We start from the raw sequence: 27,763 nt of genomic DNA on the forward strand, positions 1-27,763 counted from the left end.
ACAAAAAAAGCAACTTCTTCCAACTGGAGATCAGAATTGCCCTCATGTACAGCCCGCACAATGTTGCATAACCTAGTAAGATCTGCTCCTTCACCTCCCTGCATTGCAAAAAGCAGAACCGCTTCTCCGATGAAAAGCGAGAGAGACCATAGCTCAGTGGTAGAGCAGATGATTTGCATGCAGACAGTCCTGGATTCACAAGGTCCAGTCCATTGACAATACTTGGGTAGGCCAGCCCAGTGTAAGGTAACGCCATACTTCCTCAGGCCATTAGTGCATCTCTGGTTTTACGACAAGATGTCAAGAGTGCCAAGAACCTTGAGTTTTAGCCATAGATTTGTCAGAAGGGACCCATACGTATGCAAGCAGCCAGGACATTTATTGTCTCACGGGCTTTCTGGAATTGACATTTCTCCTTCTCAAAATGTGTATATGAGATGAGAGAGGCTTACATGATGCCACCCCTCTACCCTGGGCATCAGTGGAAGACAACCCCACAAAGGATCTTGCTGCTTCAGTTGAAACCCCAACTTTATATCCAAAGAGGGATAAAGTGGTGAAGGTACTTGCAGTGCAGGGCCCACATCCTTCCTCCCCTTTCTCTTTCCTCTTGGCTAGAGACCAAAGGATTTGCTCAACCTTTCTGTGGCTGTTGGGAGTACAGTCTACTCCTTCCACGTCTGCACAAGGGGGAAGGCACGCCGGTCTTCCTGCCATTTATAAACACTTGAGAATCCTTCAGATTGTGTGGAATGTATTTTTAAGAGATGAAAATATATTTTTTCTACTTGCTAATGTTAAGACTGGGTGGAAAGGGATTGTCGAATCCTGACATGGTGTGCTTGCAGGCAGATGAGCATCTCCTGCCTTAACATTCCCTCGCTTTCAGGTTAAGAGAAAGCAAGTGCAATTTTTAGCAAAATGTGTTCAGAGATCCTCATTTGCCAGCCCTCCAGAACCCAGGAAGCTACCAGCACTGTCCCAATCACTCCACTCCTGACTCAAAAGGAAGCACTGTGGTGCTAGTATGTTCAGCTGGGGAAAGGCCCTGCTCTTTCGCCTCCCAAACCTGCCTGCACACGGGACAGCAGGTGGTGCTAGCCTGCTAGTCACAGAGCAACAAGTCTGCATGCTATGTTTAAATGCAAACATTTGTCCGCATGTTATCTTCTGACTAATGCTGTCTGTTCTACAGTACTTAATCAATAAAACTATTTGTATGTTACTCAAATGTGTGAATTGCTTTGAGATGGAAAAAACCTTTTGCTTCTTGTGAAGAAGAAAGCCCAGCCAATTTTGCATGCCCCACCCACAGTGTTTTGGCAACAGCTCTAAGTACAGAGAACTGCATTGACTTGTTCAAGATCCACATGGATGCTAAATAGTTAGCACTTTTCCAGGCATTTTTTGGACCTGCACAATACAATTTTTGTCCCTGAAATTGAGCCCAATAATAGAATAGGATTTACAAGAAAACCTGCCCTTGTGCATATCAGGTACCTCTCGCCGCTGGCCTCTGGCAACCCTGTCAAATGAAGACAGGACTGGATGAGACACTGGGCCATGAAACACAGGATTCAGAGCCTGGCCAGGAGAGTGGAATCTCACTACAAAACAAGTATAAATACAGTTTCTCAGTCCTTGGTGCCCTCCAATTTTGTTCTTCCTTGTCCTGGCCTTTGAATATCCCCTTACTTAGCACCAAATCCCAGCACATACTTTGCCTGCACCAAAACTGATTCCACCCCTTTAGCTTCCTAGCAAGAACCATCATTTATCTGTAACTGTCCCAGATTCAATGTGCCTCCTCCAAGTACCCATTCTAAGTGCCTTGAGTTACTCAGCCATTTCCCCTCACATCTCTGAGGATCCTTAACTGGCGTCTAATCTGTAACTTTTTAGTTGCATATAGCAGAGAGTAGAGCATTGCATCCTGCAACATACTCAAAATGAAAAGAAACTGTGTTTCTGTTGTCCGTGTTTTTATAAAAAAGGAAGTTTTATTTTTGCTTCCCAAAACAAAACCCACATAAGACAATCTTACCTTAGTGACTAACAGCAGCTAACTTACAAGAGTTCTAAACCCTGGAAAGAAACAAACAAAAATGCATCTGTACCAAAAGAGATCTCTGTCAAGAGAGACCAGAAGTCTGGATTTGGGGGAGAAGGTGCACCGCTCCAGAGAATCGAGGCTGCTGTGGCAGTCAGGAACTGCGTTCTTGGACGACTGAAGTCTAGGAAGGCCGCTCAACAGGGGCGATGCTTTTGGCTCCTGGTTACACCTTATAATTGGTAGTGCTACAGACCAGGAAGGCCACTTGCTTCTAATCACGAGTCCATGCAAGGCATTCATAACCCACTGCATTGTTACATGGCAGGAGCCTGCTGCGCAGCTGCAACAGGAGTAGCTTGGCGAGGCAGAGTGTACATTGCACCGAGAAACTGGTCTGCAATGCGTCCAGCTTCTCTCAGTCCACTCAGCAGAGCTCCGTGAACAGTCGCTGGGTAGTTGCGAATTGTATGCTCTCCTGCAAAGAACAGGCGAGGAATTGGCTGGAAAAGAAATAAGAGATTGGCAATGTTACAAGAGCCCCAGTTTACCTGCTGAATATAGCATACCTGCAATACAAGGTTGGTTTGCTAAAAAGCTGTCACTCCAAGTGACGCCTGGGAATAATTTTATCATTTGTTTGTTTCTCCCAGAATCAAGCATCCCATATGGATTGCCCACAGAGAGAGTAGAAGAAATGTGTTCGGCATTTCAATGTGGCAGAGGACCAGTTTTCCTCCCTGTGGTCTAAAGGGAAGCAGAGTGCAAATTTTGTCATGAACTTGAAAAACATATTCAGCATCTCAAGCTGGTTTAAACTTACTTCTGTGTGTGTGCTTGAATTGAATGACCCAAGTGCACTGGGGTACGGCCGCTTGCTTGGTTTCAGAAGCAGATAGCAGGGCCAATTCCCAAGTTGCACCTTAAATTTAGTCTCATCTCCCCCTTTCTAGAGTTTGCAAACAAACACATTTGGTGGGCGGGGAGTGGCAAGAGGGAACTGTTACTTCATTCCCATTATTCATAATTCCTTACACCTACTGTAGAGTGAGCCCAAAGGGCAGACATCAGATCTTTCTATGGCCTGAATAGCACCCAGCTATGGGTTGCTCCTAGTCAATGTTAACAACCAGCAAAGTTGCCAGGTTTTTTGATCTTCCCTTTTGATCCCCCCCCCCAAAAAATGCTGAAGAAAAGTAAAAAGGTTGCTTTCATGAGGAGTTGTACTGATACTTGTAATTAAGAAAAAAAGCAGCTCCCAGCCATGGTACTTGCATGCTAGACAAGGAAGCCAAGTGGGATGAGATTAATAATCAAAATAAATTTATAAATATAATGAAACGTTCCAGGAAAAAAATGTGGTACAACATCAAAGGCTCCTGCTGCTTCTTGGTGCTAATCTGAATGCAGTTCTCACCTGGGGAGCTCCTGGAATGGCTGGTCCCGGGGTGATTGGCTGAGCCATCAAGTCATAATCATTTCCTGAAGATCCAGCTGCTACATAGGAATAGGATCCTCTGGCCCAGGGGTCTGCCCTCCAGCGAGAGACTACTGTTTCCTTAGGCTGAGGACAAAGGGGGGAGGGTTACGCAAGTGTGTAACGTTTGGTGAAGTCCCTCATACTAGGAGGATGTGTGCAGGCACACATATCCACATGCTTTTTCCTAGGCTGAGGAAAACTGCAAGTAACAGAAAGCCCTGAAAAGCCTGGAAGCAATGCCCAATTATTCTCCTGTCAGCTATGCTTTCAAGGTTGGCCCATGTCTGCAGAATGGAAAGCAGGAACATCCAGAGTGAGGGAAGGGAGTCCAAGCAGTTCTAGTTGAGGGCAGCAGGTGGTGAAAACAAAGCATACGGAAGTGATTCTCTTTGCAGCCAATAGCCAGCCTAAAGTACACAATCCTAACCTATAGGAATGGCCCTTCTCTGTTGGAAGGCTTTTTCTAATCATAAATCCCTAATCATAAATCAACGTGATACCTGAGGGACAGCACTGCTGCCAAAAATGCCCTTGAGAATTGCAAGACAGCGCCCGACAATGACATCATCACTGATGTTCTCCATTATTCCGGCTGCTTCACCTGCCACCAAGGCCAGAAGAATGGGTGCTGTGGAAAAGATTATTGGGACATCAGCAGAACGCAAGCGCTAGCCAAATAGCTTTAGTTTCATCCTGCACAGGAATGTGCTTTATTAAGGTTCTCTGGCAAACAGCCTAAATAACAAGATTTCTCACTGAGATAAAGAGCCAAACAAAAACTGATGGCTTTTGTTTTTTAAGGAGACAAGAGTTTATCATCTTATGAGGGCACAGAAGGCAAAGATAGTGCCAAGTAGGAGTCATTTCTAACCACTTAGGAATTTCTGAAGTTACGTATATTGCTTTTGGTCATATCTGGCATTAAACGCAGTGTCTCCAACTGAGAAGTGAGAAAAGGGAGCTCACGTCAACCAAAATCGCCTCGGCGAAGACTTCTCACTGCCCAGCTGAGCTGCTGCCAGTGACATTGAGCAACACTGAGCAAGGTGGATTTATAGTTTTTTAGTTTCTATGGTGAGACATGCAACCAGAAGCTGGCATTGCAAGGGGGCAGGGGGCTGGATCAGATCAAATGCAGTCAGCTAACAGCAACAGGACTGGCGCAGGATTCAGTGGGTGCCAGGCAAGCTCAGCCCTATCCCAGAACAGGGGATTCCTGTACTTCAGCACACAATTTTGAGGGCAGGACACTGGTGTCCCCCTGAGGGCTGGCAGAGCTTTTTTGAGCTGGGCAGAGTCCCACCCCATCCAACTCCACCACCACAGTTTGGATTTCAGCCAAAGGCGCCCATGAAAATATTTACATGCTTTGGTGCCAACTACCTTTGTAAAGATTCCAAAACAGGAAAAGCTCTCCTCGGCTGGCTGTTGTGCTGCCAACGTGACCAAACAAATTTACGCTGGGATCCCAGAACACACGGTCAAAACACAGCACAACCTAAAAAGGAAGGAAACGTTAGGATTCAGGAAAGACTCTGGTCTGGTTCAGCGTTTTAAGATTTGCTGCCGCTTGCCTTTTTCACATGGATCGCACGGGAAGGGGGGCGCTTTACATTTCTCACCAGTTCCAAGCTGTGCTTTAAATAATTTCCCCTTCTTTCATGTCACAGGAAATCTATATACAAGTTTTATGTTTTCACAAAATAAACTCAGAAAATACTTCAGACCCTGACATGCACGTATGAATTAATATATATGAAACAGACTATAAGAGTAAGATAGATTCGCTTTTGGGAAGTGTTTCTCCGATTTCCAGCCAACGTTCATTGACACCCCCAGTACGCTATCAAGTGTAAGTGGAAAGCAAGCTAAGCTTTCTGATTCAATGCTGCTAGAACTGATTCATCTCTTCTAGGGTATAATTTTCTTCAGCATGTGGTATACAGTGCACTACTTAGGCCCCGCCTGAAGCAAAAAAGGCAAAGCTATATATGAATGGTTTTGTGCTCTATTCTCAGCTATGGAACACCGAAATGAATTGAGGAAGAAAGCTTCCACCTATCCACAGCAGGTAAGGGTATAGCTAGTGTAATTGCTCTTTGCTGCCCACCCCACCCCCCACTGCTCCACTTTTGTACATTTCAAGCTACCTTGTTAAGGTTTCCAAATCCCATTCTCTGCACAGCAGATGTCTTCCACTCCGGAAGAGGAGGAACAAACTGTACAGCAGGAGGCTGCTGCTTCAGCACTCCCAAGGGAAGGGTACAGAGAACAGCATCACACTTATAAATAAATGTCTGGCTAGTGGACCGGGTGTTGACAGCTATCACTTCACATCCTGGAAAAATGAAAAAGGAAGGGGGGGGGGGAGAGGAGAGAATGCCATGAAAGAAAATCACTAGTATTGTTGGGTAGGTTTATAGGGGTGAAAGAATGGCTGCTCAGACATCTTAACTAGTAACCCTTTTTTTTTTAGTTCCTGAATATTAGGTAGATTGAGATTCTGCCGGCTCACAATCCTAGCATCATGTCTATTGGTCCTTCCAGTGTACAACTCGCTTCACAATCCTCATCTCCAAGAGCCTCAAAAATCACTCTGCAAAATTGCTTGCTCAATTCCACCTTAGGACAACAACAACAACAACAACAACAACAACAACAACAACAATAATAATATTTTTATTTATACCCCGCCCTCCCCAGCCAAGGCCGGGCTCAGAGCGGCTTACAAGCAATAATAAAAACAAGATGAATGATTACAACTTAAAAACAAAAATAAAATACAACATTAAAATAATGGAACATTAAAATATTAAAATGTAGCCTCATCGCAAGAGGAGAAGGAAAAGAAAGAAAAAAAGAGAGGGAGGGAATCAAATTGGCTCCAAGCCAAAGGCCAGGCAGAACAACTCTCTCTTACAGGCCCTGCGGAAAGAAATCAGATCCTGCAGGGCCCTGGTCTCATGAGGCAGAGCGTTCCACCAGGCCGGAGCCAGAGTTGAAAAGGCCCTGGCTCTGGTTGAAGCCAATCTAACTTCCTTAGGGCCTGGGACCACTAGGGTGTTGTTATTTATGGACCTTGAGGCTCTCCGTGGGGCATACCAGGAGAGGCGGTCCCGTAGGTACGAGGGTCCTAGGCCGTGAAGGGCTTTAAAGGTCAAAAGCAGTACCTTAAATCTGACCCTGTACTCCACCGGGAGCCAGTGCAGCTTGAAAAGCACTGGGTGAATATGCTCCCATGGCAGAGACCCCGTGAGGAGCCTCGCTGCAGCATTCTGTACCCGCTGGAGTTTCTGGGACAGCTTCAAGGGCAGCCCCGCATAGAGCGAATTACAGTAGTCAAGCCTGGAGATGACCGTCGCATGGATCACTGTGGCCAGGTCGGGGCGGGAAAGGTAAGGGACCAACTGCTTGATGCGGCGACGGTGGAAAAATGTCGCCTTGGCTGTTGCTGTAACTTGCGCCTCCTTGGAAAGGGAGCCGTCAAGGATTACACCCAATCTCTTAACGGAAGGCAATGGCACTAACTGGGCCCCCGCAAGAGAAGGGAGTTGGTCCCTCATCCCCATGCCATCCCGACCTAGCCATAGGACCTCTGTCTTCGAAGGATTTAGTTTCAATCGGCTCCCACGAAACCATCCAGCCACAGCTTCCAAGCATCTGGTCAGTGTGTTCGGGCCGAGTCAGTGTGGCCATCCATCAGCAGATAGAGCTGAGTGTCATCAGCATATTGGTGACAGCCCAGCCCAAAGCTCCGGATAATCTGGGCAAGGGGGCGCATAAAGATGTTAAAAAGCATCGGGGAGAGAATTGCGCCCTGCGGCACTCCACACACCAAGGAGTGGCGCGACGACATTTCCCTCCCTAGTGCCACCCTCTGTCCCCGACCAGAGATAAAAGAGCACAACCAGTTACGGGCTATGCCCTGTATCCCCACGTCTGCGAGGCGGTGGTCCAGAAGATCATGATCGACCATGTCAAAGGCTGCTGACAAATCTAAAAGGATCAGCAGTCCTGACCCACCTCGATCCAGTTGTCTACGGAGATCATCTGTTAGGGCAACCAGAGCCGTCTCCGTCCCAAAACCAGGACGGAAACCGGACTGAAATGGATCTAATGCCGATGTTTCCTCCAGAAACCTACCAAGCTGTTCAGCAACCGCTCTCTCAATTACCTTACCCAGGTATGGAAGATTTGAAACTGGGCGGTAATTGGATAGGTCTAAGGGATCTAATGAAGTTTTTTTTAAGAGTGGACACACCACTGCTTCCTTCAGTTCCCCTGGGAATGTCCCCGTGTCAAGGGACAAACTGATAATTTCAACCAGGGGGGTCCGCGCAACATCTGGACACTCCCTAATCAGCCAAGACGGGCACGGATCAAGGAGGCAGGTGGTGGGCCTACCAACTTGGAGGAATCTATCCACATCAGTAGGGAGTATCCGATCGAAATGGTCCAACACTGGACCTGAAGTCAGTCGAGGGGCCTCCAGTTCAGTCACTGTATCTAAATTGGCAGGGAGGTCACGGCGGAGCAACAGGGCTTTCTCCTCAAAAAAACTCGCAAATGCCTCACAGCTGTGGGTCGAATTTGTGCTTAAATTTGGTTGTCCTCCTAAGGACGTTATTGACCTAATTATTTTAAAAAGTTGTGCCGGGTGAGAGCTAGCGGATGCAATGGAAGCTGCAAAGTAAGATTTCTTAGCAGCTTTCATAGCCATCTCATAGGCTTAGAGCTAACTTGGGATTCAAATCTGCCTCTCCCTTCTCCAAACCAAACTCTCCTACTGGCACTGTATTGTCTTTGCCCTGAAGCCACTGAATGACAGCCAGTTATAGGTTTTTTTTGCACATCTCCCCTTATTCCCAATTTTGGCTGTCCTCATTCCATGCAAGCTCATCCACAGCAGCCCCTATTTATCTTCACATCTTTGGACATGACTCCTCATACCTGAATTGTCACCCTTTCTCAGTTTCAACTGCCTCTCTTCTCCTCTATATACTCCCCCCAAACCACAGTATTTGTGGTCTCTTTGTGTCTTTGTCCACCACAAACCTCACCCATCCTTGTCACACCCACTTTCAAGCTGTGGCTTTCCCTTTCATTCGTATGTACATCACATCCTGAGACCTTGTCAGCATTCCAATATCCTTCATCACCAAACAGTGACGGAAGGCACATGACTAGTGGGTGCAACACCATCCACTGGCTTTCCCTGGAGGTAGTGAGCAAACAGCAGCCTTACAACTATGGGACCATCAGAGATGACTGCAAGTTTTGCTCACCTGAGGCTGTGTAGCGAACCTGCCGAACGGCTGTGTTAAGTTTAATGTCCAATCCTTCGGCCAGAGCCACGGGCACACAGGAATAACCATTTCTCACAGTCAGATGACTGCCTGTGAACTCAAAATCATCATCCTGAAATGGAGAAGGGGAGATTCAGATGTCCCATTAGTGAATTTGTAGGGCAATTAATTGGTCCTGGTGAATTCCCCTCACGCTGCCCATGGACAAAAAGTGGTGACAAATTCCCACGGATGGCAATGACGAAAGCCTACTGCTTATGTGAAACAGAACATTTGGCTACTTGCAGTGAACGGGTCTCTCTGGGGGGAAGCAGGGGGCATTCTGAAAAGAGTGGAAATTGCCTAAGCTGAGCCAAATCAGGGAGGAATATCCTAGGAAGGCGGAAGCAGCTGCAGCAGCAAGAGCATGTCTTTCCTTCCTGCCCACCCAGCGTGCTTGTCTCACCTGTGAGCGTCTACACAAGGGAACAATGTTCTTAAAAGGCATGCTAAGTATAAATTCCCGTACCCAGATTGTATTGTCGGGGTTCATATAATTTATTTGGAATAACATTTGCATGATTAGACCTGTGTGCTTTAGATTTTATTGGCTATATTCCTTATTGGATTTTATTGGGATATATCCCTTTTAAGAATGTTATACCATGGACATCCAGTAGTGTTGAAGGTGCACCAGATAAGTGGGGAGGAAGGTGCTCTCTCATTCCCCACCATGTGTGCATAGGGGAGCTGATCCAGGCAACATCCCATCCAGCCCAGAGGAAACCAGAATGCTGAAGTAATAAATCCAAGTAGCATCTAATCTGCTATGGTTGGCAACGTTGCAAAAGAAACCAATAAAGTGCAGGTGGAGTTTTCAGTCTGTATTTGAGTGTGTACTGTGTCTCAAAGCTGCATTTTAGAAACGGTGCCAGGGCTGTGTATATTCTGCAATCATATGCTAAGCCATAGAAAGTGTGTGTGCCTGTGAGGAAACATTTGGAAAGAGCACTTTCGGTGATAAAAGGTTGGGACTTCAGTGCTTTACATAATTATTTGCAAAATAACTTTAAAAAAAGAATTTTGCAAAATCAACATTCAGGCTCTTTGGAGGTACAGAATTTGTGTTACCCTGGAGCAGATTTGTGTTCAGGACAGAATATACACAATCCTGGTCATGAGTTGCTCCACAATTCCATCTTTCCATACGGATAAATTCAAACTTCTTTTGAAACACTCACTTAAATGTCAGTATGGAGAAAACATGGAGTTACCTGGTCCCAATGTTTCAATGACAGAGTAGAGAGTGGTGTGGCGTTGGCAAATTCAAGATTTGCAAAATGCCAGTCAAGGATCTGTCTGTCCCTTGATGATAAATAAACATCACTGCAAATAAATTTGACAGAAAAACAAAACATGCTGTTAGGGAGATGCTACCAGTGCATTGTCCTGTATCAGGTGGGTCTGCAAACCTTGCCCTTCAACACAACTGAAAATCCCTTGTGCTTACAGCCACTTTTGACAGGAGCTCATTCACTACTTTTTCACCTTATGGCTGAAATGTTACTGACCAGAGAAAGAAAGACTGCTGTAAGGTCACCTCTCAGTCAGATTTTATCCAATGTTGCTGATGACAGCACCCAGTTTTTTATTAATTTTATTGCACTGCATATTATCCTATCAGCTCAGAGTGGTTTTATAAGCAGGAAGAGACCGATCTCTGCCTTCAAGACTCATAAGAGCATTAAGGCACAGAAAAAACAGAAGGTGAAATATGGACTCATCCAGTCCCTTGAAGAGCAGCCAAAACCCTCTCTCCCATGTACAATTCACCATTTCATATCCTTCTCCTCTTTCCGTTTTCACATCCAGTCCTATAGCTTCCACACTATCCTAATGGTCAGCCAACTGAAATTCTCCCTATCCTTCTTAAGGGTACCCTCCCCCTGACCTCCTTTCCCCATTGTTCATCCTCCTCTTCTTTCAAGTTGTCAACATTTCAATATCTACTTCTAGCTTCCAGATTTTATGTGCCATGGCAGCTTGCTCCTACCGTGATGGCTTTTTGCTTTACAATAAACTTACTAAGAGTTTTCCTTAAACACGGCTCTGTCGAGGACCACGTTTACTCCCCTTAAAGCCACTATGAGGTTTTGGGTGTGTGGTTTTTTTAAAAATCAAGTTGTGTACAAATTTTATGAAATAAATAAAACACGGCCAACTGTGAAAGGCAGTATGAATTAGAGCTCAAGTGCTGCATTTGCCTTCTGCTGCAACTGAACTAAGTGCTATGTGCACACAGCAGAGAACAGTGCACACTGCAAAGCTTTCTTTGATGCTTCCACCACTGCAAACCACTTTTGGTTAAAACTGTAACATTAGGCTGAGAAGCGAATTTCCTCTTTGACATGCGGTGGGAGCCTCCAAGAAACCACCAACTCTTCAGAATGCTACTTTCATCATGAACCTGGGGACTAGTTGTGAATACACCAAAACCCTCTGGTCGGTCTTCAGACCACAGTTCAAGAACCACTGGCTTATCCTTCATCACCTGAACTATTCCACTGCATCTCTTTGACAAGCAGAACTCAAGGAAGACGTAACTAAAAGCAAAAAAACCCCAACACCTTCACTAGCATCCAGCCACTCAGATATATACCTTGGAGGATTGGCTTCTAGTTCCTGAAGCTTCTCTTCCAGCTTTGCTTGTGTTTCAGCCAGCTCATCATACTCCTGATAAGTACATAGATAAAGAGAACATTACTGAAGAGCAATGTTGAAGAATTATCTTATTATTTAGTGTTTATAATAGCATTTACCCTCTGATAAAATATTGGGCTAGTATACAGCCATATGCACACATGGAACTATAAAAACAGATCAAGGAAATCATTAAAATGATTGGTGAGTCAAGAGGTTTTAAATAGCTGCATAGGTGTTCTCAGTATAAAAGAGTCTTTAAGAGACCCAGGGAGTCAAAGGTGAGAAAGCTGCTGAATTTCTGCTGGAAGAATGTTCCATAGCATGGGCCTGGCAACACTAAATTGTCTGATTTCTGGTTGAGGCCAGACAGGTCTCTGTAATTATTAAGCTTGAGGAGGATAGGAGATCATCTTCCTTCTCTACTATAACTTTTAGCACTGACCAGCCCACCATTTGCAGTTTCTGGAAACATTTTTTGTTTCAACAGGCTTTTTCAGCTGGATAAAAAAGAATTCTGCCTCAGTTGTTCATTTTGTATTGTTTTTAATCTACATTCTGTTATTTTTGATGTTTTTTGAAACAATGCTTAACTATCTTCTATGACATCTTTGTAACTTGCCTTGACACACACACACACACACACACACACACACACACAGATTCATGAAATGATTTTTTTTTACGCACCAATCCAAAAATGAGATGCAAAATTCAGTCATATGTAGCAGTGCAAACCACCTGAGCTGTGATATAAAACAGCTGGAGGACTCTTTTTCAAAAAATATATATATATTCAGTAGGAAAAGCCATTTTCACATTGATCCTTACCTTACACAGAGCAGTAAGATCTCTATGCTTACTCTTCACAAGGAACTCTGCAGTGATGTCTCGAGGCGGTTTTACTTCAGATGCCTCCTTGTACTGCTGGTGGAGCTCCTTTATCTTCTCTTTCAAGTTCACCATCTATAAAGGCGGGTGGGGTAGAGAGAAAAAACACTTAGCAGGAAGAGAGGGGAAAAGCCCTTTTGTACCTTTCAGGACTCTGCAGGAGAGCTTACTGAACTGTGTGTCACGACATAGTGTGTCGGCTGCAAGGTGTACTGTAGGTTTGTTGGGAAAAGGCTCCCCACGCACTGCCCAGGGCTGGAAGGAGGTCAGTTTAACCTCCGGTTTGCTAGTAAAACTGAATTACTGTGTCACGAAATGATGCATGTATAAAAAGTGTGTCACCAACCTGAAAAGTTTGGAAAGCTCTGTTCTACAGCAATAGCGTATCATACTCTTATATGTAGGACTGCACAGATAAAGGGCTCTTCCAAGCCACTGCAATGGCCCCAAAATGGGGCCAAAACCTTCCTACACCAAGAAGTAAGTTGTACGTAAAGGGAACGGAGCTGTGCGTGTCTCAAGCTGGGATAAGCATCTGACCTTATTAAGAAGATCTTTAAGCTCTTCTTGAGTTTTCACTATCTTCTTCCAGTGTTCAATCTGTTCGTCTTTCACATGCTTCTCCTGCAATCTACGTAAGGAAAAGAGAAAGAATGGCAGATGGCAAAACAAGAGGTAGAGTAAGGATTTCAGGCTGCAGCAGCATCTAGGACCTAGACCAGGGATAGGGAAACATTTTTCAGCCCAAGATCCACATTCCCTTCTGCAAACCTTCTACAAGCCACATGCCTCTTGTGGGCAGGTCCAAAGGCAAAAGTGGTTTGAGTGACAAATTCAAATATTACCTTTGTATCAGGTAGTTTCTACACACACACACACACACACATTCTTATCCTCCATACATACAAACAAGCAAGCAAGAGGCATTGTCAGAGTTCAAGGATGTATTCTACCAACACAAAAACACTCAAGGAGGGTGCAAAGCAGAGCTGGTGAGGGGGTGGTCTGGGAAAGCCCCAAGGGCCAAAAAGAGAGACCCCCAAGAGCTGCATTTGCCCCCTGGGTATGAAGTTCTCCACGCATGGCTTAGGCCATATTGCAACACTTGCTAGACAGAAGTTCAAGCAGCTGCCTCAAAGGACTGTTCAGGTCACGTGTGAACCTGCCTTCTGTCAGCAGCCAACTCCATCAAATTCCCAGATGAAGTGGTGGGGGATACAGAAACGTTTGGCAAGCATTTCAAAAACACAAGAAACCCGTATTTAACACTCAAGGAAAGCTGTAAAGCCCACTGACTGGCAGTCTCCTCCTTGGTTCAAGGCAGAATCAAACATGAATACAAGTGGCAACCATTCTAGGTGCGTCAAATTGACATGTGATTGCCAACGCACAGGTCCTTTTGGACCCTTAAGGCAGCAGAAGGGGGGTGGGGTGTAAAGAAGCGGGGCAGGCTTCTACCCACTTTGCCGACACGCATGGGGGCCTGGAACAGAACCCCCACGTGGAATGGTCACTGTCATTGCTTATACAGAGCTTCTCTGAAGGCATGCGGGCAAAAGTGAGATCTGAGAGTTAATATACTACAAACCTGAAGACATGTTTCCAGCAAAATATACTTAACACACAGTGGTCAGATCCACTGAATTTAATCTAGACCTCTTTCTTCACACAGATAAATTTCATCAACAGCAGCAGCAACAGCTGAGGACATTTTCAGAGTTATCAATGAAATGTAACCTCACTTACTGTATGACGACTTCTAAAGCCTGACCCAGGGAGACAGGCTTGTTATTAAGGACATTGAAGTCCAGCTGGTGGCTGAGATATGAAGTAGCTTCCAGCAAACGATTGAACTCTTGCTCTACCATTTCATCTTTCTCTTTTGGAACCTGCAAGAAGGATCCTTGAAGTTAATCATAAGTAAAGCAGCAACAAAAGCTCAAGAAGCACTTTCCACTCACACACTATATACCACCCAGACCTTTTAAAATGTGGACAGAATAGCTAAAGGCGTTAAGTTGTAGGAGGAAAAGTTTGATTAAACAGTAAGAAAATATTATCTAGTATAACAACAGCTTAGCAACAGACTTATATTTTCAAGCCAGTATGTAATTTTGCTCCAAACTATTCTCTCAAGTGAATGTTTCCAAGAAACATCAAACTTACCGCTTGTCCATTGGCTTCATAGAGTGGACACTTCTGTTTTATTTTGGCCAGTTCCATATTTACTTGCTTGCTCACCACAGCCATTGGGTTTCCTCCTAAAAAGCGAGAGAGAGAGAGATTGTACAGAGAAGAATATAATCGTTTCGATTCCCATTTCCAGAGGGATTGTATCTAGCAAATGAAGGAACTGAAACCTGGAAAACTTGCAGAAGGAACACATCTCATTCTTAAAATACAGCTAGATAAAACTACAGTGGTACCTCGGGTTAAGAACTTAATTCGTTCTGGAGGTCTGTTCTTAACCTGAAACTGTTCTTAACCTGAGGTACCACTTTAGCTATTGGGGCCTCCTGCTGCCGCTGCTGCACGATTTCTGTTCTCAACCTGAAGCAAAGTTCTTAACCCGAGGTACTATTTCTGGGTTAGCGGAGTCTGTAACCTGAAGTGTATGTAACCTGAAGCGTATGTAACCCGAGGTACCACTGTAATCACAAATACTGGGTAGTTTACTGAGTCCCAGTAGTGAGATTAGGAAGGGCCCTCCTTCTCTCCTTCTAGTTTTGCTTTCTCTCACCTTTCCCCTTTCGGAGAGAGAATGATCTAGGACTGATCAACTGTCTGATGAAATAAGCTAAAAATCTGAATTAGGCCACAGGCCCACCAAGTAAGGCCAGAGAGAGAAAAAGAGAGAAAAAATATTCATATGAGGAAGCCATGGAGAACTGCTATTGCCAATCATAAAAATTGGGTGCCAAGGAATGTGCAAAACTACTCAGTAATAAGCCCATAGATGCAGAGTTTGAATTCAGACTTGTTTTTAAAGACTCACCAAGTCCTGTTACCACCATGGCTCCTAGGTCTGCAACGTAGTTTCCTTTGCGAAAAGTGGCAACTCTGCCCCCTACACGATCCTTTAAGAGAGAAAAATTCCAGGGGTTACATTTACAGGGCTTTCACTGGAACTATATGCTAATTTTAGTAAACCCTTTGAAACACTAGCAGTAATGCTTTCTTTTTCAAAAAGTGTTGGACAGCGAATTTTAAATAAAACGAACCCTCTTGTAAAAAAACACACAAAAAACAGAATAGGAAACAAGAGTGTTGAAATTGGCTAACAGGTTAGTAAATCCAAATACGTTTTAAAACTAAACGGGAAGCCCCTTGAGAGGAAACAGACTGCAGCAGCTTGATGGAGAATTGTACCTGTAAAGTATTACCCTGACACCTGTCTTAATTTTCTCTTTATTAACTATGTCCCTGCAGCCACATTCTGAACTTATCATCAGTCCCAAGAATGATCTGAAGGCACGTAATACAACTAAGTCTAAGTCTGGTCAGTGCATGAATAGGAAAACTATCTGGGAACTCCATTTCAGTATTAATTAAGAGTAGATATTTATCTAACTTCTAATGCACTGCTGGAAGTAGTTACAGAGTTGCCTGTATTTCAAACTATTGGTCTACCTAGTTCAGTATTGTCTACCCTAGACTGGCAATAGCGCTCTGGCACGGGAAGAATTAGGTAAGGTCAAGGATAAGAGCACACTGAACAAGAGGGCTCAAGGCCACGTTATTGGTTAAAGCTTAACACTGATATTCTTCAGTCATAAAAATGAATGTTAATGTGGGCTGCTTCACAGTTTTTTCAGTGGCAAAGTCAAGTTCCAATGCCTAAAACCACTATTGGGAGCCACTGTTATCCTAACTCCATGTTATACAAGCTGCACTTTTAGATATACAGAAAGTATTTTAGGTGTGTATCTTAAAAACATGAAGCAGTTATAAAAGGTCAGGGAATCATAAGACTTTTGGGGGTTTTTTTGTTACACTACTATACCCTTGGTGACAAAATCATTCTACATTTCTCATCTCTTGCCTGAATTCATTGTAATTTGTGTCTAATCAAATCCATCTCTCAGGCCCTGTAGCATCCTGTGTGGGGAAATGAAGAGGCTTGTAAACAAGAAACAGGTCTGCATAAGAACAAACAAGTTTTTCATGTGCTTATTCAAATTATTATTGTGCCTCATTCTCTTCTTCACACAGCCCCCAAAGCAGCTTACAAAATAAAATATCAAAGTATCTATATATATATTATGATAAAAATGGTAAACCATCTTACAGTAAAATAAAACAGGTAATATGACTTATTAAAGTGCTACACAGCCATTTAAGAACATAAGAAGAGGCTGCTGGGTGAGGCCAATGACCCATCTGGGCCAGCATCCTGTTGCCATGGTGACCAACCAGATAGATGCCTGTGGGAAACCTGCAAGGACATGGGCACAATAGCAATCTCCCTTCCTGCTGTTTCCAGCAACTGGTATTCAGAAGCATAGTGCCTCAAATCATGGAGGCGGAGCACAGCCATCGTGGCTAATTGCTGCTTATAGCCTTATACCCCATGGATTTGTCTAATCAAAACCATCCAAGCTGGTGGCGATTACTGTTTTACAACAGCATATATCAGCCTGCATGGAAGGCTTTTTCAAAAACTCAGGTTTTTATGTAGTGATGAAAAATGATCAGCAAGGACCCCCTAGTATAACTGAGAGGACCACAGATTGCAAATGCCACTGCAGAGAAAGTCTGTCCTCATAACCCTTGCATCTTACACTTTTGCATAAGACAGAACATAGATGTGCAGAAGAGGCCATGCTCAAAGGTACGTGTGACAGGGACTGAAACGCGATGCAAAGATGTTCAGGCAGTTTCCAGGGATATCTTAGCCTCCTCCTTCTCATTCAGCAGAGGTTTTCTACTGGTTTTGATGTGTGGTGCCATCATGTGAACTGTCAGTAGGCCACAAATGATCTCTACAGGTATGTGTGGGTAAGCAGGCTCCTAGTAAAAATACTGTAGACCAGTAACTTCTGGACTTAATTACAAGGCTGAGACATACTGCGCAAGACACTCACTCTTGCTTCTAATAGTGTGACGTCCATTCCGAAGCTCTGTAGCTGGCGAGCTGCTGCTAAGCCGGAGACCCCAGAACCAATAATGATCACCTTGCCAGTCTTCTTAGCTAAAAGCACAAATGCATGGATAAACAATGGTATGTTAGTGAACTCATTAGCCCAGGCTAGGTTCTGGCAAAATGAGCAAGGCTAGGACCAATATGAGCTATGATCACTGTTTCTGTTTCTTTCTCTTTCTCCCTCTCTGTCAGCTGGGAATACATTTTTAGGTTACAAGATTAAGAAATTTGCTTAACACTGCACTAGGAGGGAAAGCAAACCAAGCCCCTGTCTGAACAAATCCCTGAACTAAGTTGTCAGATGCATCAGAAAATATTACCAAATCAGCAACCAGGAAAGAACTCTTGGATCAAACCTGGAACCCTGACAGAAACGTAATTGTTCCAAAGGGTCAGAATTCCATACGTAGTAACCCTCTGAACTTGACGGGCACACAGCACCACAAGGCCAGGCACTCAGATCTACAGAAGGACACAGTAGCCAGATGATGAAGTTTATCAGAAAGGTCATTTGCCTGCTTGCCTTCCAACCCCTCCCCTCTCTTGCTTCATCAGTGACTGACTATTTTGCAGGAGAAAAGAAAGGATGAGACTCCTTCCACTGAACTGCTTTGAACCATTTTGATTTTATAGTTAACTGCCTTGAATTTCTCTAGTGAAAGAAAGGCAAGATGCAATGAGTGAGCAATATATTAGGGATGAGAACTAGCAGCTGAAGCGTTCAGTCTAGTCTCAAAACTTTCTTCAAACAGCTTCAGATGAAGGACTGCAACATAGGAGGCAAACAGACATGCTGGGCTGCAGAAAGAGCACTGGGCTTCAAACTGAATTTATATATGGCATAAACCACAAAGGTGAGTCTGCACTCCAGACAGCGATGTATGACAGATCAAGCCTGAAAATGAACAATTAACCATCCCACCCACTGCCAAATCTTTATTGTAATGATGAAGCAAATGACACGTTCTGATTCAAAGAACAAGTGTTGACTTGAACTCCTTACTTGGTAGGGGCTTCACTCTTTTGTAGATGCCAAAATTGATCAAGCCATGGCGTTCCAGATAGCTGTGGACTCTGTGAACTAGTACAGTATCACCTATGAAATAGAAAAGTCTCTTAATATACAAACTGTTGAAGAGCAGACCTATAATGCTGTTAGTTTCACTGTAGTGGCGGAACGCTTATTCTGAAATACCATGTTTTAGTTTGAATTCATATCCTTAGATATCTCCCTGCAGTAATAGCTCGCATATTGAGCTATTGGATGGGGAAGTCATGGGCTCTGAATGGCATGTACATAAGGCATTTTCAGAGCGAACTTCCCCACTGCACACACAAATTGGGAAACTCCTTCCTAGAAATAACCATAAGCAAAATATGTTTTTAATAGTCACAAGAGGCTTTTTCTGCTCAGCATTTGAAGAAGAGACTTGACTGTACAAATGTCTATTTGTAACAGCAGTTTGGATTTACAGTTGTACCTTGGAAGTCAAACAGAATCAGTTCTGAAAGTCCGTTCAACTTCCAAAACATTTGAAAACCAAAGCCCAGCAAAGTAAGAATGGCAACTCACTATTATAGGGTGTTTCCAACTGTTGTAGTGTTGCTTCAAACGTCAACTGAATCTTTGGGTTATCCAACCAAAGCTGCAACTATTTGAATGACACAAACATACAAAACTGTTGTAAATTCTGTAACTGAGCTAGTAATTACTAGAAAGCATTGAGGGGGAAAACTCTTCATATATATGCTTTGTGGCCACTTAAGAATTCTAATGTGCAGTGATCGTGCTGCCTATGGGTACCTTTCTTAATGAAGTGGAATGACTGGCATGCTTCCCCACTGATGTGCAGAAAAGAATATGGCTAATGAAACAGAAGTTAATTGGGGTGCATAGTTCATCCGAGTAGTCAATGCCCTAAAATGCAAATGCCATGGAAGGCTACAAATTCTGTTCTTAATAAAATGAATGTTTGTCAGGATGTGCCACAACAATCAGTATTTGGACAGCTGGGTTTGGAACAGAATGGGCTTCTTTAAAGAATCTGAAATATTTTCAACATTTTAATTCCTGGCAATGTCATAACTCGTCTCCATGCCTACCAGCTTCCTTTAGCCAGACCTCCTGAGACTGGTTAGTTGTTGTTGTTTTAAGAAGCTGGTGCATCTGAATATTTGGCCCTGAGGACTGTGTGTGGCTTCCTCACTCTGGAGTCTTAGTCTGTGTAAACGCTATGCTTTTAAAACAAAAACAAAAAAACTTCTTTCCCTCAAAGAATTTTGGGCACTGTGGGTTAAGCCTTTCTGAATTACCATTTACAGTAACCCTTAACAAACTACAGTGCCCAGAATTCTTTGAGGGAAAGATTGTGCTTTGAAGATATAGTGCATACACAATCTTTTCTGTGAATCACCCTGAGACCTCCTGGTATACGGCGGTATATAAATTCAATTAACAACAACAACAACCTAAAACTAAAGACCCCAGTACCAAAGACCACTGAGAATATTCCATCAAACTTTTAGCAATCAACATACCGTCCGATTTCGGATGTAAAGGAACACCTTCTGAGTCTGCTGTGGCCCACTGATGATATCCGGAAAACAAGCAGCTTCTTGTGACGTCATCCGATCATGTGGAAGTCTGCTCTGGAAAGCTGCACCTTCCACACCTACAATCAAAGAACCCACATGTGACAAGTACTGCTGAAACACCTGGGAAGCCAGGATGCTGCAACCCAGGAGACACTTTCATCCTTGCCTAAGAAGTGCAAGTGTGTCACCTCAAACTGTGTCTGCCTGCAAAATATTTGGACCTCCTTACTTTTTAAAACTTAGTTCTTTGATATATTAAAGCAAGACACAACTTAACAGGCTAGCACTCAAATGTGTATGAACACATTCACGGTGTCATAGTGCAGTTAGGCAGATCAACCGATGGCAAAGTTCTTGATTTTTATACTGTAAAGTGCAGAGAATGCAATAATTGTCCATTTAAAAGTTATCCACTGTGGAACAGGGTGGGGTGGGGGGATTGGGCAAGCATTCATATAGCCAGCCTAACAGCAGGCAACTACCAAAGTGCTTTGTACAGAAAGCAGAGCACTTTTGCTGTCAATAGTGGATAGGAGTTATCTTCATTGTGTGAGTTATCTTCATTGTGTGAGTGCACAGCTGCCTCTCAGGAACAGCAAGGACACAGAGGAACAAAGGAATCAGGTCAGGCATGACCAGGTATGGGATGGCAGGAGGCAAGGAGCACAAAAGGACCTGGAGTGTAGGGCAGTTCGGTCAACAGCAGCCACCCACTGAGACCAGGAGGCAATCACAGACCTCAGGAGAGGTTAAGTTGTCTGGTACATCTGTAGGAATAGGGGGAAGACAGAATGGTGGAAGTAAAAAAAGGGGTCAGACTCCAGGATCATGAAGACTGAGGAAGGAAGGCTATCACGTCAAGGTAATGGTTAACCTAGAAACCCAAGCGATATGCAAGCAGCATCAATTCAACAATCTAATCAAGGATGCCAAAATGTATTTGCTACATTTCTAGTTTACATTAGCAAAGTTCTTTTCCTCACACTACCGACCAAGTCCCCCAAACAGGTTTTTGACTATTAACCTGACGGCAACATTGCAACACTAATTCCATACCCAGGCATTTCATTTTTACACCCTTGCATTTTACAGGCATTTTGGATTGGAATGAAAGGAGGCAATGAAACTCATCTTCAATAAAATCTAGGAACGCAATCCTTCATTGATTAATACATAAGATTAACCAATTTAAAACTTTTTCAATACATGCAATAGGCATCTGTAACTGGGCAATCATTTAAAAACAAAAAACCAACAACTATGGATTATAGCCAACGAAGTTCTACTCAGAGTAGACCCAATGAAATTAATGTCCCTAACTAACTCATGTTCATTAATTTCAGTGGGATTATTCTAATTTAGCTGACAACCACCCAAAGTATACTTTTTCTATTAAAAATATTAATTTAACATAGAATCAGAGTTGGAAGAGACCCTGAGGATCATCTAGTCCAACCATCTGCAAAACAGGAATCTCAAGTAAAGGATCTGTGACAGATGGTCATCCAACATCTGTTTAATCATATGCACAATGTTCACAAATATTAATTTGATTTACTTACAATTTTTATCATTTCATTTTTTTCTAAATATCAGGAGACAGCCCTACCAAACCCCACCTTTTACAGGGCACTCCTAAGTAAGTTTACCCACATGTAAGTCACAGAAAGTTCAATGGGGCTCACCCAAAGATAAGTGGGTTTAGGAATGAGGTCTTAATGTCTCTATGGCAAAAGCCCTTCCCTTCTACAACAACTTGTGCTGAGTGCACAAAATTTCTCATTTCCGATTTCACAATGTCAAAAATAGTTCAGCTATCGTTGACATTTCCAGATTTTAGTAAGGCCGAGAAGGTGGCTGACTGAAATAAAGACTGAAGTAAAAGCAACTGCAGGTTTATATTGAAATGTTTTTTGTTTTTAATGCCACCTACCAAAAGGTGGGTGGGCTAAAACTCTGCAACAACTTCATGTGCAATTAACAGAAGGCTTCCCTGAATTCATAAAATGCCCTAAAAATAACACTCATTCCTATTGCAAGAATGAGCATTATTTAGGTATTAAGTTCTTCAGAAATAAAAACAGCTAAATCCTGTAAAGTGCTAAAAGATCACAAAATACAGATCTAGTCATTGATTCTACACTGATGCTTCAACACAGATCTGAGTGCATAAGATTAAAATCCTACAAATAATTTACATGATTGCTCAAATGTTCATTGAGGCAATTGCATGTAGATCATTATCCACTGCAATAAATGGGAATACAACTGAAAGCAGACTCCTATGCATGCTTATTCAGAAGTAAGGTCCATTGTATCCAAATAAGGTCCATTGTATCCCCTAGTATGTATTTCTAGGAATTCAGGCTGAATATACAAACATATAATGACAGCCTAAGTATTTGCACTACACCGAAAGTAGAAAAACTTGGCATCTTAACAGTGTTAGAAACACAGTATGGACTTACAAGTTGTAATGTGATGAGTGAAATAAATTGCTTTTTTAATACATATTATGCCATTAAAGCTAAATTTAACTTGTGCAAGTTTCTTAAAAACAAAATAGCTTTAACTGAAATTTCAGTGGCTAAGTTACTGAATTCTGTCCAAATACTCTGTGCCTTTATACAATGAGTGATCTGGACAATAAGCAACACCTGCAGGACTAAGAACAAGCCTTGTGTAAAGGCTACTGGCCAATATCTGTGAAGAACAATCCTAAGAGATGGTGGCAGACATGTAGTGACAAGTGCACTGATAAATGTCTCCTGCAAGAGCAATAATGACAGCTCTAAATGATGAGTTAGGAATAGACAGACCACGCTTTTAAGACTGACAAAAGACAACTGAAAACGCATTTCAGTTTGGCATTGCCGAAAACGCATTCAGAGGACAAACTAAACCTGGGAGAAAATGAGTCAACTAAGGAAGAAAAGTGACTGAAGTGATGGGTGTTATACCCCACTAGTTAACTTAATCTTCTGTGGGGAACAACAGAATGGAAATCTAAAACAATAGGGCTCAGTTAGCTCAGTTGGTTAGAAAAAGTATGGCAGCCCTCCCTACCTTTCAGATAAGTGAATACAGTAGGTATGTGCCTGCAAATATGGCCATAATGTTGGGTTGTAGTTGTGGCTGGGTAAGCAAACTTTCCTTTTCCTGCTCACCACAAGCTTTGTTCCACCTTCCTTTCCCTTGGTAACCGTTTCTCCTAGGGGTACCTTTTCTTCTTGCAAGTTTTCTGTACCTTTTAAAGCTTGCTTCAGGTAACTACATTCCAACCTTGTACTTTCAAACATATATCCACACTGAAGCATTGACTTCATAGTAGTCACCAGTCCCTTCCTGGCCACGCTGACAGCCCCCAATCCCAGTTGTCTTCTCTTATCTGCCCGTGCTGTATAGACTTGGTCAAGGAACAGGGTCTTATTTCATTTCCGGCACAGTTTGCCCTCAAAGCTTCTGCTTTCTGGAAAACCACAACATGGAAGGGAGGGGAACTCCCTTCCTCCTCATTTTCTCTCAAATATGCTGGAAAATCAGGAAAGAACTTTGCAGTGGGCATCCTGAGGATGGAGCAATTGCCTTTGCCAACTAAATCTACAGAGCACAATTGGAATTTTGAGGAAGTGCCAAGGGCACCAGTCAGAAAATGGCTTCAGTAGGGCATGGCATAGGACAAAATTGTGGTGGTGGTAGCATAACACAAAATGGCTGCCACATCTAAAAGAACAGAATAAAGACAGGACAACAAAATGGTACCAGCATGCCCCGCATCAATGGGGAAATGAAATGTACACCAGCTTCACAGAGAGAAGCACTTTGTAGTTTTCCTCTGTTCAGAATGAAACAGAAGTGGGTGACTAACACTGCCATCCAAGAAATGGGAGCATGTGTATGAGGTCAAGCTAGTGCCAAGAGGAAACCATCTCCCGTGCATTGTGGATTTTTGAGGGGATATTTATTTAGACCCTTCATGGGTGCCAGAGGAGGTACTGATGGGCATGCAGGCACATTGGCAACCGTCTGCTGTAGCCACCTAAGCCACCGGCAGTTTTGTCCTGAAGGGTGGTTTACACACTACATAAATATTCATAACACGGCAAGCTCCGAAGAGCACATTTATATTTAAAAAATATATAAATCCAGCCAGGAGATTTGAGAAGTTGCAGTCTACTAGTTACACAAATTAAACAGAAAGGAGTTGTGCTAGATTTTCCCATCTAAGACCAGCATTGTGTTCTCCTCTATGAAAATCAGTCTCTTTCAGCTGCAAGTGCATTATGGTTACATATTTTGGAAAGGTATTTGATACAATGTTCAATTATTTGCTGCCACAGAGTGCAATTGCTGAAATTTGGTTTCTGCCACATAATTCAGTATTTTGAGATGTTTCGATTTTATTTTAAGTAATCAGATCTCTAGGCCTTATACTTGCAGTTAAGCTTAAAACTGTACGGCAGAAACACACAAAATAAGGAAGTGTGCAAACTTGCAGAGTTTATTTAAGCATGGGTGCTTTAGCACAGAGCAGCTGTCAACACACAGTTCAGTGTAACATCAAAGAACTAGTTTCCAAGTCCATATATTAGAGGCTCGTCTACTTTATCTTGCTCAGGAACTCATTGTACACCGAGGAAGTGACTTGTAAATCAAGTCAAAAGTGTGTAGAATATAATAAACAGCACACAGTGCACATTTTTAATATAGATCAATATGATGAACAGCTTTCAGAGTTCACTTAAGAAAGTCTTCCTGGTGTGGAGCCAGCTAAATAAATCCTGATACAGGTGAAACTATTTTCAAATGTTTTGTTTGGAATAGCAATTCATAAAGCAAGCTCCTCTGTGTCAATGTGTGCAGTTACGCCAAGGACAAAAATATACCCTAGCAGGATTCAACCAAAATGCAAGTACTGTATATGAAAAAGAAAATGCTAGCAGGGTGCCATGGGTCTGAAGTAGAGCTGGGGCACCCTTTCTGCCTGAGGGCAACACTCTATGTGTAATCTTCTGCGGGCTACATACAAAGTGGTTGGTATAGCCGAAGTGTAGGTGTGGCTAGATGCTCAATACTCTCCATCCAGGAGAGCAAGAGGTATTATCACAGATCAAGCACACATTCCAGCCAGGTAAAATCACTGGAGGGTGTAGAGCAGTGAGGGCTGTGGTCTGGGCAGAAACCCAAAGGCCTGGAGATCACCATTTGGCTGGCCCTTGAGCTTGAGTTTTTGCATCTCTGGCTGGGTCCTAAAGTCTGAGGGTAGGAATCAGTCACACCAATCTCTGGCAATGACAGAAATCCACTTCTAATGCATAACTTGGAAATGATACCATCATGTGGCCTGAATCAAGGTGCATATCTGGCTTATGTGTGTTAACTCCTGCCTTCCAAAAGATTGCCCAGAAAACTAAACAAACGTACTGACACAGTTCCATTTCTGAAGTCTGACGCTTAACAGTGAGCCAGGCAAGCACTGAATAGCAGCCTGCCTGGGAAACCCAAATATCTTGGATCTTCCTCCTCTATGGAAGAAAAGCAGGATACAATTTAACAAATAAATGACCCACTCACCCCAAATTCAGAAAAAAATATTTAAGGCAGTCTCCACTTAAGAAACCAAAATAACCGAACATACAAATATAACACCTTGTTGAGACATTTAAAAAAAAGCAACCCGTTGAAATATTTGTACACAAACCTTAAATCTTTAAAGCGTCATCAAACTGCATCAGAAATGCAGCCAAGCATTTTCCCTGCCCACTCTTTCAAAAGCCAACACTGCAGACCTTTCAAGAAGTACTTCTAATGCTTACAATACATTTCAAAGTAAGAACAGTCTGACTACTGACATATCTAAACTACCATGGAGATTTCTGGCTGAATTTCTAATTATTTACGTCTTGCTCTCTTGCTCCACCACTCACACAAATAAGTGAAGCTGAAGAAGTGATATATCTAACACATGCATTGGTTTGCAAATAAATTGAAGAAAAAATTGAAAACTATGCACCCCTAAATCTACCGTATCTAGAAACCATGTCTTATCGGCACTGGTTTTACAATTTCAAATGCACCTAGGGCCAACTCCATAGATCCTGTTTCATGAACCAAAAAGAGCTTTCAAAATTGTGGTTTCTTAGACATAAATTCTAGCCCATGTGCATCAACTGGAAGTATATGAGGTTTCTTAAAGAAACCAAACTAGAACAGTCTGCATACTCTGAGGTTATTATATCACTTACAATACAATCCTATGCATAGAATCATAGAATCTGAAAGTTGAAAGGCACCCAAGGGTCATCTAGTCCAACCCCCTGCAATGCAGGAATCTCAGCTAAAGCATCCATGACAAATGGCCATCCAACCTGTGCTTTAAAACCTCCAAGGAAGGAGAATCCACATGCCCTCCAGAACTATCCTCTGCATGTTTACTGAGAATTAAGTCTCACAAAGTTCATTGGGGCTTTCCTCCCTAATTCTATGTAAACATACAGCAACTTACTAGAAAAAGGATATTCCTCTCAATATCATTCCTTGAAATCCCACAGAGTCACACTGTGCAAAAGGTCCTACAGGTCTGAAAGGAGGGAGTCTAACTGCCCCTTCAACTTGTAAAGTGACTCTGTTTTCTCTACCAAACACAGGGAATGGGGGAGGGGGGTTTGAAGCTATGAAATCTGTCCAATGAATTTCAGAGTTCTTTTAATTTCCCATCATGTTCTCCAGCTGCAATAGAAATCCCTCCTTTTCAGTGGGCAAATGCATTTCTCCTGCACCTCATGCTAAAACCTGACCACCACCCCACACACATGCACTTGGCAAGCATCAATCCCTGATTTTGGGGGCTCTTGCTACTAAGTGGCAAGCATCAAACGCCACCCTCACCTGATGCTTGGCAGTCTCCATACCCTCCAGAACTGTCGTCTTGAAGTCCTCCTGCTTGCCCTGTGGAAGGAAAGAGGAGATCTCAGGGACCTTGCTCCACAAGTTCAAGTCATTTGGGGACATGAAGGCCTGATAGCTGGCGATTCAGGTTTAGTAGTTCACCAACTAGTGGGGGGACATTTCCTGAGAATTCCATCTTCTGGAATGTGGGTCAAGGGCATCACACTCTGCAATCTTCTAATGCTTCATCCTTGTTGTTGGAACCCTTTGTCAGACTCCTGCGGGGCATGAGCAATAGATATACACCGTATTTGAAGGGCACCTAGCTGTTAAAAATTTATGAAACAATTTTTTAAACAGATTAGTACAAAATAAATACTTCCTGTGGCCAGTAGGAAGAATATGTAGATGGACAGTCTAGCCAAGGGTTTGAAACACCAAGGATCTGTTAAGGCTTAGCCAAGTCTTGCTTGGAAACATGAACCAATCTGATGTTATCTTACTTCTCTTCCACAAGCTACAAACATATTAAGGCTAGAAACTCACTGACTCTATATGCAGGCTACAACTACACAAATACTAAATAACTTTACGCTGACTGTTCTAGCATTCACCCATAAGCGTACTGTTGACACATATAAAGAACTGAACTGCAGGATTTAGAACTTTCAACAGATCCTGAGAAAGAAGCATGAAAAACATGCCCCTGAAGCAAGTATTTAAATTATCTC

The 27,763-nt window shown here is 43.0% G+C and overlaps 1 protein-coding gene across 1 annotated transcript in view; it reads right to left on the reverse strand.

Moving 5' to 3' along the window:
• Positions 1-1,980: 1,980 nt before the first annotated feature.
• KDM1A (lysine demethylase 1A) overlaps positions 1,981-27,763 on the reverse strand; it is a 39,796-nt gene continuing 14,013 nt past the window's right edge. Inside the window, exons 3-20 of the mRNA XM_081920578.1 lie at positions 27,033-27,092; positions 20,088-20,221; positions 19,123-19,201; positions 18,553-18,645; positions 17,491-17,597; positions 15,402-15,483; positions 14,573-14,667; positions 14,153-14,295; positions 12,947-13,037; positions 12,347-12,481; positions 11,475-11,548; positions 10,090-10,201; positions 8,816-8,948; positions 5,681-5,868; positions 4,914-5,028; positions 4,031-4,158; positions 3,468-3,614; positions 1,981-2,553 (exon numbers count right to left, since the gene is read on the reverse strand). Of these exons, the coding sequence (XP_081776704.1) occupies positions 2,368-2,553; positions 3,468-3,614; positions 4,031-4,158; positions 4,914-5,028; positions 5,681-5,868; positions 8,816-8,948; positions 10,090-10,201; positions 11,475-11,548; positions 12,347-12,481; positions 12,947-13,037; positions 14,153-14,295; positions 14,573-14,667; positions 15,402-15,483; positions 17,491-17,597; positions 18,553-18,645; positions 19,123-19,201; positions 20,088-20,221; positions 27,033-27,092 (2,102 nt within the window). The 3' untranslated portion in view covers positions 1,981-2,367. The remainder of the gene's footprint in view (positions 2,554-3,467; positions 3,615-4,030; positions 4,159-4,913; positions 5,029-5,680; positions 5,869-8,815; positions 8,949-10,089; positions 10,202-11,474; positions 11,549-12,346; positions 12,482-12,946; positions 13,038-14,152; positions 14,296-14,572; positions 14,668-15,401; positions 15,484-17,490; positions 17,598-18,552; positions 18,646-19,122; positions 19,202-20,087; positions 20,222-27,032; positions 27,093-27,763) is intronic.

Source organism: Podarcis melisellensis (genome assembly GCF_964234715.1).
Source record: "Podarcis melisellensis genome assembly, chromosome: 8".
Classification (NCBI taxonomy): domain Eukaryota; kingdom Metazoa; phylum Chordata; class Lepidosauria; order Squamata; family Lacertidae; genus Podarcis; species Podarcis melisellensis.